At 58.6% G+C, this 12,459-nt stretch overlaps 1 protein-coding gene across 4 annotated transcripts in view; it reads right to left on the bottom strand.

Annotated features, from left to right (window-relative positions):
• CRAT (carnitine O-acetyltransferase) overlaps positions 1-12,459 on the bottom strand; it is an 18,262-nt gene extending 5,803 nt beyond the window's left edge. For 2 of the 4 annotated variants that reach the window (XM_066255983.1, XM_066255982.1), the window contains exons 1-13: positions 11,894-12,458; positions 8,970-9,233; positions 6,844-6,962; positions 5,641-5,694; positions 4,950-5,115; positions 4,402-4,576; positions 3,742-3,920; positions 2,746-2,846; positions 2,214-2,333; positions 1,934-2,056; positions 1,709-1,844; positions 1,304-1,366; positions 424-561 (exon numbers count right to left, since the gene is read on the bottom strand). In XM_066255983.1, the coding sequence (XP_066112080.1) occupies positions 424-561; positions 1,304-1,366; positions 1,709-1,844; positions 1,934-2,056; positions 2,214-2,333; positions 2,746-2,846; positions 3,742-3,920; positions 4,402-4,576; positions 4,950-5,115; positions 5,641-5,694; positions 6,844-6,962; positions 8,970-9,233; positions 11,894-11,920 (1,665 nt within the window). In that variant the 5' untranslated portion in view covers positions 11,921-12,458. Of the gene's footprint in view, positions 1-423; positions 562-1,303; positions 1,367-1,708; positions 1,845-1,933; positions 2,057-2,213; positions 2,334-2,745; positions 2,847-3,741; positions 3,921-4,401; positions 4,577-4,949; positions 5,116-5,640; positions 5,695-6,843; positions 6,963-8,969; positions 9,234-9,918; positions 10,058-11,893 lie in introns of all 4 variants that reach the window. The other 2 variants (XM_066255984.1, XM_066255981.1) reach the window with 2 other exon arrangements.

Raw genomic sequence — 12,459 nt, 5'->3', positions numbered from 1 at the left:
CCCCTGACCAGCACTTCCTGGGGGCCATCACTACCTCAGTGCTTCCAGCTGCACTGTGAGCCCTTGGGGCAGAGACAGAGGTGTCCCTGCTGTCAGTAACCCGCACAGGTTGGCTGGGGCAGATGTTCCTTCGTGTCTGGCTGGTAAATAGTGACTCTCCCCTGGGGAGCCCTGACTCCTCAGCCTGCCTGAGCAGCAGTGAAGCCCTCTGACCCTCGCTGCTCTGCCCAAACTCAGCCACTCTGGAAGTAGCCTATGGTGGCCTGTGTGGGCCACACCACTACCGAGGTCTGACCATATTCTAGACTTTGGCTCCAGTCAGTGCAGCCTATGTTCTGCTCTAGCGGGTTCTGTCCCATCCTACCCCAGGGCACCTAGGCCAGCGGCAGGGGCCCAGAGGGCAGAGATGGGGCGGTGGCCCACCTGGCTGGTGGAGAGGTTGAAGTGCATGGCGATGGCGTAGGAAGTGTCCATGAAGAGGTCAGGCATGCTCACCAGGTCCTCAATGGCCTGCAGCTTCAGGCCCAGCAGGTGCCTGTCGAAGGCCTCTCCGCGGATGGCCTACAGAAGGGGGCGCTGTCAGGAGCAGGGCCTGTGGCACTACAGGACACCGCTGCCCTCCTCAGAAGCCGGTGGCAGCCAGACCATTTCCGTTCACGGGCCCCTCAGACCCATGAGACCAGAACAGCCAGGCAGGAGAGCCCTCATTTCACAGATGGGAAAACTGAGACCCAGGGGCCTGCCCAGGGAGGCAGACAGTGTAGGATTTATGAGCACAGGCCTAGTCCCATCTTGGCTGTGAGACCTTGGCAGGTCACTTACATCTTGGAACCTCAGTGTCTTCGTCTGTAAAATGGGGACAGTCACTGAACTCCCCTTGTAGGTGGCAGTGAGATCTAAATGGTCTGTGTGTACATGGGCCGATCCTGGCACACGTGCTCAGAGACAGAGCCAGGATGGGTGTCCAGACCTCCCGCTGCTGACGGTAGCCCGAGCTGTCAGCTGGCAGAAACCCTGCTGTCTGCCCACTGTGTATGCCCTCAGCATCCTGGGCTCCACGCAGTGGGGAGAGCATGGCACAAGATCCTGGGCTCACCTGGAACCTGGTGAGCCTAGCCTAGCCTCAGTTTCTCCATCTTTCAAATGGGGACGTTCAGCCTTGTTCCAGGTACCCTAAGGCTCAGGGGAGGGGTTGTTCAAGCTAAGGGTGAATAGCCTTTGCTGCAGGGATACACAGGCAGATGGACAGGCAGGTGGCAGATGCCCAGGGTCAAGCATGTAGGGACCAAAAGGGCTCACTCACCCGGTCAGTGTAGGTTCGGTGGGCCTGCACGGCTTTCCGCAGCAGCTCCACCTTCTGCTGCTCCTGGGGTGAGGGAAGGGGGGAGCTGAAGCCCTGTGCCCTCCCTGTTCCTGCCCCTGTCTCAGCAGCCTGCTCCCCATCCACCACGAGTCTGAGAGTAAGAAGTGGAACTACCACCACTCCAGGGTATGCACTCACTGCTGGTGAGTGAATGAATGAAACTTCCCTTCTCTCTTGGGCTGCCAGGAAGCTCAGAGCTAAATGTATGGCTCCACCTTGTGTTATATTCCCAGTGCCCACCATAGGGCTGGCATATAGTCGGTACTCAATCAATGTGTGTTGACAGAGTGGACAGGCAGGGAGGTGGCTCGAGCCCAGCTCACCACCCTCATCTGAACCTCTCACCATCACACTGGAGTCATCCATGGCTTTGACGAAGGCCAGCGAGTCTATGGAGGCCGAGCGGATGGTGTCAGTACGGCCCAGGTGGAACATGCGCAGGGAGGCACTTTCGTACGTGGCACACGCCTGTCCGTAGACCCTGGGTGGGAGATGGGCTGAGCACGGCCCTGGCAGGCCGTCCCCACCTCTGCCCCACCCTCCTTTATGGGTGGGAGGGGCGGGGCACACCTGTAGTAGGCCAGCTGTAGCGCCATCTGGATGAAGGCGTCGGGGCTCAGCTTCTCTGACTTGGGGAAGTCCTTCCCGAAGTGGTGGAACACTGTAACAATCATGTCCAAGTCCTGGACCATGCTGAGGGGTGGGGAGGAGGCAGGTGAAGGCAGGCACCTGGCAGCCCTGCCCTCCCAGGGAGGGTGTCTCAGAAGCAGCTGGATACAATGGCAGACCTGCAGCGAAAGCCTGTCCAACACAAGGCTCCCAGACCTCCCAGCCAGCGCCCGGCACTCACATGCTAAGGTTCTGCTTGGCCTTCTCGATGTCATTCTTGATTTCAGGGGTGATGTTGAACCGCAGCTTCTTGGGCATGGGCAGGGGCACCATGGGAGATCGCACAAGCTCAGGCTTCTTCCTATGTGGACATAGGGGCCTCAGGCTCATGCTGCTGCCCGAGGAGCCTGGGTCCGTCCCTGGGATTGGAGTGAGGAGGATGGGTCCCTGAAGCTGGACGGGGGGTCCAGCCCCAGGGAGACTCTCGGATTTATTCTTCTGAAGCTACCTCCAGCTTTCAAGTGACCAAATGGAGGAGGCCTAGAGAAGGGATGGGACTTGTCCAAGGTCATGCGGCTGGGAAGAGGCTGAGCCAGAATTCAAAGTCTGGTTTGTCTGGCTCTGAAACCCATGCCCTCTTCAGCCTTCCTTTGAAGAAACAGATTTCCAGGCTTTAGGGAAAAGCCATTCCCCCACAAGCTAGTCTGTGACCTACGTGGCACCCGTCACCAGGAAATAGGGAAGTGGGCAGAGGGTAAGGGAACCACACTCACGTGTACTCAATGACGTGGTCCACGAGGCTGATGATGGGAGGCCCCTCTGCTGCTGCGTGCTCATAAATGAGCCCACAGGAGCCATCTTCTGCCACAATGAACTGTGGAGGGGAATGGGGACCTGTCAGCCCGATGTCCCTGGAGCCACTCTCTGGCTGGCTCCCAGAGGAAGGGCCTCCCTAAAGTCCCCTCAGGGTTTGCTGACTTACTATGATTTATTAAACTTTTTTTGACAGAGTGAGAGAAGACAGGAAGAGAGACAGGGTGAAAGGCATCAACGCGTAGTTGCTTTTACTTTAGTTGTACATTGAGTTTCTTGTATGTGCCTTGATGGGGGCCAAGCCAGTGTCCGCTTACTCAAGCCAGTAACCTTGGGCTTGTCATGCCAGACCTTTGGGCTCAAGCTGGTGAGCTTTGGGATTGTGTGGATGCTCCCCCGCTCAAGTCAGTGACTTCTGCACTGATGAGCCCTTGCTCAGAGCTGTTGACCTTGGGGCTTTGAACCAGCAACCCCAGCTTTTTGGGTCAAGCTTTATCCACTGCACCATCAATGGTTATGTTTATTATGATCATTAATAAGACCTAGTCCTCATCCGGGGCTTTGGGCCTGTCCCAGGCCACATCAAGGACATCCCATGCTCGTCTACCTCATTGAGTCCCTACAGCTATTCTACTGGGAAGTCCTGCCACACCCCACTGTACAGGTGCAGAGAGGGAAAATCATGGCAAAGACTGCGCTGCTGTGCCTGGCCTCGTGTCCTGGGCTCTCTCTGATGTGCTGAAGGGGTGTGCTGGGGTGCCAGCAGTTTCTGGGCCAGTGCCAGTAATGACAGGCTGGCTGCTCAGTAATTACAGCCGCGTCCTCCTGCTGGCTCCCACTGGCTTCACTAGCTGGGAGGCCAGGGACGCCCGGCTGAGAGGCAGGAAGTCCCGAGGCTGCAGAGGCCAGGTGAGGGTGTGTCTGGGATGGGAGTCGGGACTCCGCCAGATGCTCACCTGCAGCGTCTTGTCGAACCAGCGGTTTCCGCTGTTGAGCTGGCTGCCGCCCCCGTGCAGCATCTGGCCCGCCACTTGGCTGCGGTACTTGTCTTCCGAGACCCGGGGCATGAGCGCGTCCAGGCACACAGTGAAGATGCTCTTCTGGATGGAGCGCACTGACTCCCGGTTCACCTTGTCTGCAGGTGGCACGGTGGGGAGGGAGGGCACAAGATGCGGTGTCAGGCATCCAGAACACCCACTGGATGCTGGGACAGTCTTTGGAGCTTGACACTCAACAGGCCCCTGCAGCCCCACAGGACCCCGAGGCAGCGCCCAGCCCACTTTAGAAATGAAGGAGCAAAAGCCCAGGGTCTCATGGAGAGTCAGGGCAGCAGCCAGGGGTCCCACACAGGGGTCTGTGTCAGGGACGATGCTCCCGGCTAACACAGGATGTGGAGGGATGGGGAGGCAGAGGTGGCTCCTCAGCCAGAGGATGCAAGATCTAATCCCACTTGCTACTTCATAGAGGAAAGGAAATTAAACCCAGCGGAGTTTCCTGAAATGTGTCTAGCAACCCCTGCTCTGAGAGGATTCATGAGACACGTGGCCACGCAGGGCCTGGTGTGGGCACAGGATGGGACGCGGGCCTCGCCTCTCCCTCCGCACCCCCCGGGGCACCTTTGATGAGGTTGTTGTATGCCTTGGCCCAGGAGTTGCGGTGGTTGGAGGTGAGGATGCCCACAGGCTCTTTGTTGGTTTGCAGCGATGAGTTCCAGATCTTCTCCAGCTGTACGAAGATCTGATCCGAGGTGAGGGGCGTCCCGTCGCTGTGGTACACGTCCAACTCAAAAAACTGTCCGGGAGCAGGCAGGTGCAGAGAAGGGCGCTGGTGGGCATCTCAGACTGGCAACAGTCACATCCCATGCCCCTTCCTGGCCCTGGCAGCCCAGAGGCCACAGCGAGTGCTGTCCTGGGCCCGGCTGAGGGGACAGGGTCAGGCAATGGGGAGAGGCAGGGGAGGATGTCTTTTCATTGCTCTCCTCGGTCTGGGCAGGCACACGGCTCTCTTGGCCTCCCTGAGGCTGGGCCTAGCGGACATTCAGTAGAGACACCCAGGGCCCACCTGTTGCTGGGAGTACATAGGCATGTGTGTCGGGGAAGCAGGCTTTTGGCCCTGCCCCCTCCCTTGCTGCGGTGAAGGGGCTGAGGCGGTGGGGCCCACCCACCTGGTAGTTGTGCACCACTGTGATGTGCGTGGGTGGCTTTTTGGTCTTGCTGAAGTTGACGACAGTGTCCTGCTTGGGGCCTGGCACGCGGCAGGAGGACAGGATCTGATAGTACTGGTTCATGCACAGCGGCTTCCCCCCCAGGTGCTCCACGGGCAGGGTCTCACTGTGGGGCAGGGGGACTGTGAGAGGCCGCTGGGCAAGCAGAGGGGAGGGGAGGGCGGAGCTGCTGGGCACTGCTGGGCTGGGCCAGGTGTCACCAGCAGTGTCTGTCGTCCCTGGGGTCCCTTCCTCCCCTTAGTCTGAGCAAGGGGACTGACAGAGCTGGACTGGGGTCAGGAGGCCTGTTGTGAGTCACCCTAGAAACTTCCTTCCCCTCTCTGGGCTTTAGTTTGCCACGGGGCAGATTAAGTAGCCAGTCAACCTCCAGGGGCCTCTTTGGCTGGGACGCCAATTCTAGGGGCCTCTTGGGATAGGGTCACCAGGAGGAAGTCCCAGTAGCTGGAGCAGAGGACCAGGCATCCTGATCCCCATGCTGTCTCCCTAACCCCAACAGAGGCTGGGCCAACAGGAAGTGAAATCAACTGAGCCCTGGGCCTGCCCAGCACCCAGGGCTTGGAGTCTGGCTGGGTCAGGCTGGAGTGGCTGTGTTAAAGTGGCAGGCAGGGTAAAGGCAGGCTGGACTGCTCACTTGTCAACCATGGCCTTGAAATCCAAAACGCCCTCGATGAATTTGGCAGCAAACCTGGAGGGAAAAATTAGAGATCAGAAGTGCAGATGCCCCAAGGAAGGTCACTGGGTTAGGGATCCCTGCAGGGTGGAGGGCAGGACCGATTGCTTTACTCCTCATGCCCTGCTTACAGAAGCCTGAAGGAGTTCAAGGTCAGGATTTGTGTTCAAGTCCCAGCTTGCCCTTCAGAGCCTGCGTTCTCGCAACCTCCAGAGGGAGAGGCAGAGGGCTTGGAGGCAAGCTGCGGGCCAAGTGCCCAGCAGGATCGAGCAGTTAAGGCCCAGCCCCTGGTCACGGCTGGAGTAGGGTTCAGTGTAGCCGGTTTCACTCACAAAGGGCCTGAGTCCCCGAACCCCAGTCTGGAGTTTGGAAGGAGGGCACCCTCTCCCAGGCATCAATTACAGGGTGACCAGGACCCCAGGAGCGGGAGTGTGAATGGGAGGGCAGTGGCTCAAAGTGTCCCCTCTACTAGGTCCCTGTTTCTGGACCTCTGTCTCCCAGGTCACCTCTCAACCTGGCTTTCTTCCCTGGACTATCTAGGCCACACCAACCATGTCTGACGCCTGGTCTGCTCCTGGCCCCTAACATGGGGACCACCAGGTGGAGTTCCTGGGCCTGAACCCCCAGACCTGCCCAGCGAGTCCCGGGGCCTTTAAGAGAGGCTGGTGGTGGCTGTGAGCGGCGGGTACTTGGGCAGGAGATCCCTGTCACTGGTATTTTTATCTCTGGTAGGACTGGAACAGAGTCCAGGGCAAGTGATATGGCTCAACGTGGAAAAGGGGACTGTGTACAAAGGTCAGCCCTGCGGCCAGAGAGAGGGAAGGAGGGAGAAGCACCAGAACTGGGTGGGGGGAGCCTCAGATTTAGGGGGAGGAAGGGGGCCCAGTTCACAGTGTGGTGGTGAACAGTTATAGGCTTCCTGTCCCAGATCAGCCAATACCAAGAGGTGATCTTGGACAGGTCCCCTCACTGCTCTAAGCCTCAGTTTCCCCACCTGTAAAACAGGGATGATGCTCCCTACTTCGTAAGGCTGTTTGTGGGGATGAAAGATAGTGAGCAGGGCTGGGGTCCCTCTCACCTCCTGGATGAAGTGGACTCAGGGCCCCGGAAAAGCCCAGGAGCCTGCCCTGCCACCTCTGCCTCGGCCCAGCCTCAGCCACTCACCGGAGCTGTCCCTGCAGGTCCACAAAGTCCTGTCTGGGCAGCACCAGGCCAGGACTGGAGTAGATGACCAGCGGCTGGCGGTACTGGAGGTAGGCCGTCTTGAGCCACCATTCGGACAGCTGTGGAAAGGACCAGAGCCTGTCAGGAGGCATGCGGGGGGCCCCGGTGACTCCTTCCGCCAGGGCCTCGGCCCCCTTGGTGGAGCACAGATTCTCAAATGCTCAGACCCAGGATCACCTTAAACCCACCAGCGGCGCCCCAGCATCTCCCCTCAGCCCGCGCCAGTCAGCGAGAGCAAGCACACACCGCTGCCAAGGGAAAATGCAAGAGAGAAAGAAAGAGACAGGCAGAGATGTGAATCATGTTTCTTTCAGGTCAATGACTTTTATTATTTTTAGAAATAAAAGTATACATGCCTGATAGACATAAAGGAAAAGTGAGAAAGATATAGAAAAAGAAAGTCCAATGAGTTTTTGCTCCTCCCAAGTGGGCGTTCCCCAGGAAAGTGGGAGCCCAAGGTTCAGTGTAGAACTGGGGACCCTGGCCCCCTGCGGCCTCAGTTTTGTTGGTGTCAGACTTGAGGAGTGGACACTCACTTGGACCTCAAGGTCAGGGCGACCTGGGGGAAGCTCACTGAAGAAACTCATTGCACTAGTGACAAGATGTGGGCTCTACCCAGTGGGAGAGCACAGTCTCTGGGGACCTGCCATGGACACGTTCAAGGCCCCTGTCTTGGAGCTGTGCTGACCCCCTGGTGACTGCCACCTCTGAGCCTCTTATGTGCTTGATTGCAACACTGCCCGCTCTGCAGCCCTTCCAAGCATGTGCCCAGTGTGCCTCTCTCTGGCAGGCCCTGTGGGCCCTGGAGACCCGGCTCCCACTGCCCCTCCTCACCCCACCTCAGATGGCGGTGGGACATCCTCTTCACCACAAAGACCCCCGCCTTGGGAAACTGCTGGCCTGTGACACTAGGCCATTCGTGTTGGGCCTTTGGCAAGGGGTGACGGCTGGTGACACGCCCACGTTGTACAGGTCGCCAGAGGGTAACCTGCTGCCTGCTGACCTGTAGCCTGTTTGACAGCTGCAGGCGAAACACAGCTGGAGAACTGCCAGACCCAGACTCCGTTCCTGACTGCAGGGGCAGAGGCCTTGACCTGCCCGGGCTCGGGACGGCCACCCACTGGCTGGTGACTGCCGCCGGCTCCCCTCAGACCTGGCTTTGGTTCTCGCAGGAGCCTGCCTCTCCCTCAGTCACCCTTCCCAGTCAGTCCCCTCCCCCTGCCCCCACACAGGTGCTTTAGATCGGGACTGTCCCCCTCCCAGTGTCCCCGTTGGGAAGTACCACTGGCACCCAAACGTATTTGGACCGAATTCCTCTCCACTTCTCCCTGCCAGCATCCCCCCCGCCGCCTGCCCTGACTCTCGCTTCCCGCCTGGCAGCCGGGCTGCCGTGCTACACTAGATGTTGAGGTATACGACGCACACAGAAAAGTGCACAAAGCGTCAGTGTGGACATGTTTCCACGAGGTGAATGCACCTGTGTGACACACAGACACAGAAGTGGGGCGATCTGTCACTGAACACAAGTCCCCTGCTTGAAGCTGCCCTGCAGCCCCTTCCCACTGCGCTCAAGTCCAAGTCCTTCCGCCCCAATCTCCTCTCGCCCGCCCTTGCGCTCCGCCCCGCCTCTGTCTGTCCCTAATCCCACCGGGTTGCTCCTGCCTTTGCCTGTGCTCCCTCTGTCCCAGATGCTGCTGTCTCCACTCCTCTTTCTCACCATCTTTTCAATTTTTTATTTCTAGAGAACTTCACTGCCTGAAATGACCTCGACCACTCCCTGAGTCCTGTTTAATAACCTCTTTCCCAGCCCTACTTGAATGTCAACTCCAAGAGGCCATCCGCTGTGTCTGTCTTGCTCAACCAGCACTCTGCCTAATGCCAGCCACAGAGTACAGTTAAGAAACTCTGTGGCACAGATGAATGTACAGTCAGTGTTGGAAGATTCTGTGTGCAGCAGGGACAGACTACACTGTCGGACGCTCACATGACCCCCAGCCTCCGGGAGGGCACCCTGTCCCCCGCACCGTCTGTGGGGCCTGGGGAACTGGGGTCCCCTCGGTTCTTACCCAGTTCTCTGTCTTCCGGGCCCTGCGCTCCAGCCCCTTCTGCAGGCGCTCTCCCACGCCCCCTGCAGTCTGGAACTCTTCCACCAGCTGCTTGGTGTGGACCCACTCTTCTTCGCTCACGATGGGCTGCAGCGCCTTCAGGTAATGGTCCAGGGACTGCTGCAGCGGGGGCACGGGCAGCCGGGGCAGGGCATCCTGGTGTGCCTTGAAGCGGCTGGCAATCTTCGTCAGGGAGGAGGGCTTGAGGAGGCCCTGTGGCTTCACCTGTAGGCAGCAGAACATTCTGCTCATTCTCTCGCCAGCTCCAGGAGGCCCTGGTAATCCCAAGCTGCAGTCCTGGGCACTTATGTGCCCATCTCTGGGGTCAGAGACGGCCTCTTGGGTGGTGCCAGCCTGGCTTCCCAGCCCTCGCTCACTCGAGCTATAGGTGTCTCCACCTCCCCAGGGCCTGGAGGTGCGAATAGGGATGGGGAGAGTGGGTGTGGCCACTGGCCTTGGCAGCGCTCAGGTGAACCAAGTCAGGATGAATGGCACCTGTTGGTGGTGGCAGAGGGAGAGGGACCTCCCACCTGTGTGAATGCACAGGGCCCCACCTTTCTCACCCTGGGACCACGACCCAGCCAGCAGTGAGGTGACTGCCCCCTCCCAGAGGTCCCCACCTCCTTTTCTCCCACCCCTGCGAGGCTGAGAAACAGAAGGGAAGAAGAGAAAAATCAGAGAGAGCCAGATGATTACAGCACCTTCGGGTGAGGGTGAGACCACAGGTTTCGTCCTGCCTGGGGGGGGGAGGGGCAGCAGGGGGACAGCGCTGCAGCGAGGAGCTGAGTGGCCTGGCAAGGCGGGAGAGAGGTGGCAGAGAGAGTCCGGGAGACTGAAGGCGGGAGAGAGAGATGGCGGTCTGAGGCTACTGGGTAGGAGGCAGGCAAGCGGCAGAGGCTCCGTTCCGTACCTTCTCTTTCTGCTGCCCGTCCTCCATGGCAGGACTGAGGTTCTGAGCCCTGTCTGTCTGCCTTGGGCTGGATCTCTAAGCCTAACTGTGCTACCAAGTGGGCGAGCAGAACCTAGCAAGAGGCAGCCACTTGCCTGGGCTGGAAAGAGAAGACAAGAGCCAAGATTCAGGGGGGAGGCAGAGGTGGCAGTGGAGACGACCACGGTGGCGGTGGTGGTGTCTGGGGCTGTGACTGTGGAGAGTGCTCCACCTGCCCTAGCTTCCAGAGCTGGGGGCCCGAGAGCATGTGAGAGGGCTGCTGGGGGCACGGGAGCAGCAATACACCTGGAAAACGATCGCCTTTCTTCTTTGGATGGGCCCAGAGCCAGGGAGGTGAGCCAAGAAATATTAAAAAATCCACCTGTTAGAATCTGTGTGGGCCTGGTTGATGAAGAAAACTTGGCTGGAGGGCATAAACTGCCTAGCTACTAAGTATACCACCACCCTGAGACCAGCCCTAAAAACTGGGGTTCGGGCCAGGGAGCAGACACTGGGGGAGATCGCAAATGGACAGTGGCCACTAAGAGCCCTGCCCATCTCCTGTTTCATTCCAGAACTCTTGGGAGCCCTTCTTGGCCACCCTTCCACCAAAGCCTGGTTCTCTTGAGCCGTGCCTCATTCTGCTGGGAGCCAAGAGTGGAGGTCTTTAAATCAAAGGGCCTGACCTGTGGTGGCGCAGTGGATAAAGCGTCAACCTGGAATGCTGAGGTTGCCGGTTCAAAACCCTCAGCTTGCCCAGTCAAGGCACATATGACAAGCAATCAATGAACAACTAAAGTGAAACAACTATGAATTGATACTTCTTGCTCCCCCCTCCTTTTCTATAAAATTAATAAAATCTTTTAAAAAATCAAAAATCAAAATCAAAGGGCCTTTGCTGAGTAGCTCAGTTGGTTAGAGCGTTGTCCCAATACACCATGGTTGCAAGTTCAATCCTCGGTCAGGGCACATACAGAGATCAACCAAAGAATGCATAAATAAGTGTAACAACAAATCATTGTTTTTCTCTCTCTCTTCCTCTCTCTCTCTCAAAAATCAATACTAAATAAATTAAACCTAGAGGTTATTTGTGGGATGGGGACACAAGTCAGGTGGCAGTGGCAAGAGTGAGGTTGAGCCTTAGGATCTGGAAACACCTGGAATCGTCTCTCCACCAGAAGCCAGTGATTGGTATCCTCAGTTTTCTGGGTCTGGTATGTCTGAACGTTCTTCTTGGCACAGAAAGAGGTAGGTACAAACCGAGATAAGTTTGGAGTAGAGAGTAAGGGAGTCCAAGTCAGGGAAAAAGCACTTCTTGGTCCAGGATGCCCTCAGGGGAGGCCTGGGGAGTAGATGTAGGTTGGGGGAGGGCGTGGTGGAGAGGGAGGGCATGGGGCTGCCACCTGCCATCCCCTGCCAGTTCTCAGGATTTTCTGGGCAGTCCAGCTTGATGCCTCCACCTGAGTTTCACAATTCCCCGGGGACTGTGTGAGAAGTCCAAGGAGGCTGACCAACTGGATGCAGTTGGAGAAGTGGTTCTGGCCTGGGCAGAGACGGCTGAGGCTGAGCGTGCAAAAGTGTGTGAGTCAGAGAAAAACACCGAGACACTCCATGTCAGCCAGCTCCGTGGCACCAGGTCTAAGGGTGGGGGTGCTGCCTGAAGATAGGGTGCCACTGTCTTTTCCAAGTCGTTGAAACTTAGTGCTAGAGGACATGGGTCGATCTAACCTCTGACCTTGAACCTCAGTCTCCTCTACTGCCAACCCCGGGGAGCCCAACGGCCAACCGTACCCACGCAGCTGCAGGCCAGGCTGAACAGCGGCCTCCCGGCCTGGTCGCCTGCCTCGATAGCTTGTTTGCAAGTTTACCTATTCCCGCGCAGCTGCGTGATCGGCCCGGCCCGCGGCCCGCCCGCCCCATCCAGGGCCCGCCCGGCCGGGCTCCCGGCCGCACTTACCACCGTCCTGACAGCGAAAGCCAACATCGCTGTGGCCGGCCCTCGGACACCGTCCGCCCCGCACCCGGTGCTGAGTAAAGTCCGCGCCGCGGCTCTTGTTATTGATTGGTGGGTCCCGGGTACAGCCTCCTAGCTAAGGTCGCCGAGTCACCGCTGGCAGTTGGCACAGGCGGCCCCGCGCCCACCCACCGGGCCGGGCGGGTGGAGGACTTAGGGCGCGGTCACAGGCCAGGGGAGAGCCCCCGAGGCTAGCCCGGAGCGCGGGGCGGGGCGGGGCCACAGCGCGGGGCGGGGCCGGGGCGCAGTGTGCGGTCCCGGGGCGCCGCGAGGCGATGGGACCCGAGAAAAGGGAGCAAGGCTCCAGGAACGCCGTCCAGCTCGCTCTCTCCCACCTCCAGATGTTGTCCACGCTTTGGAGGCAGTGGTGTGCACTCCTCTCAGTCCGTTTGGTGTCCTTGAGCGCTATTCTCAGCGTGGTGGTTAAACACAACCATGTTGACAGGGGAACGAATGCCTTCTAATAATATTCCTCGGGACAGGGCCAGAGCTACGCACGAGGATCACAG

This window comes from Saccopteryx bilineata, chromosome 2 (genome assembly GCF_036850765.1).
Source record: "Saccopteryx bilineata isolate mSacBil1 chromosome 2, mSacBil1_pri_phased_curated, whole genome shotgun sequence".
NCBI classification, from domain to species: Eukaryota; Metazoa; Chordata; class Mammalia; order Chiroptera; family Emballonuridae; genus Saccopteryx; species Saccopteryx bilineata.
This window is presented reverse-complemented; position numbering and strand designations above follow the sequence as displayed.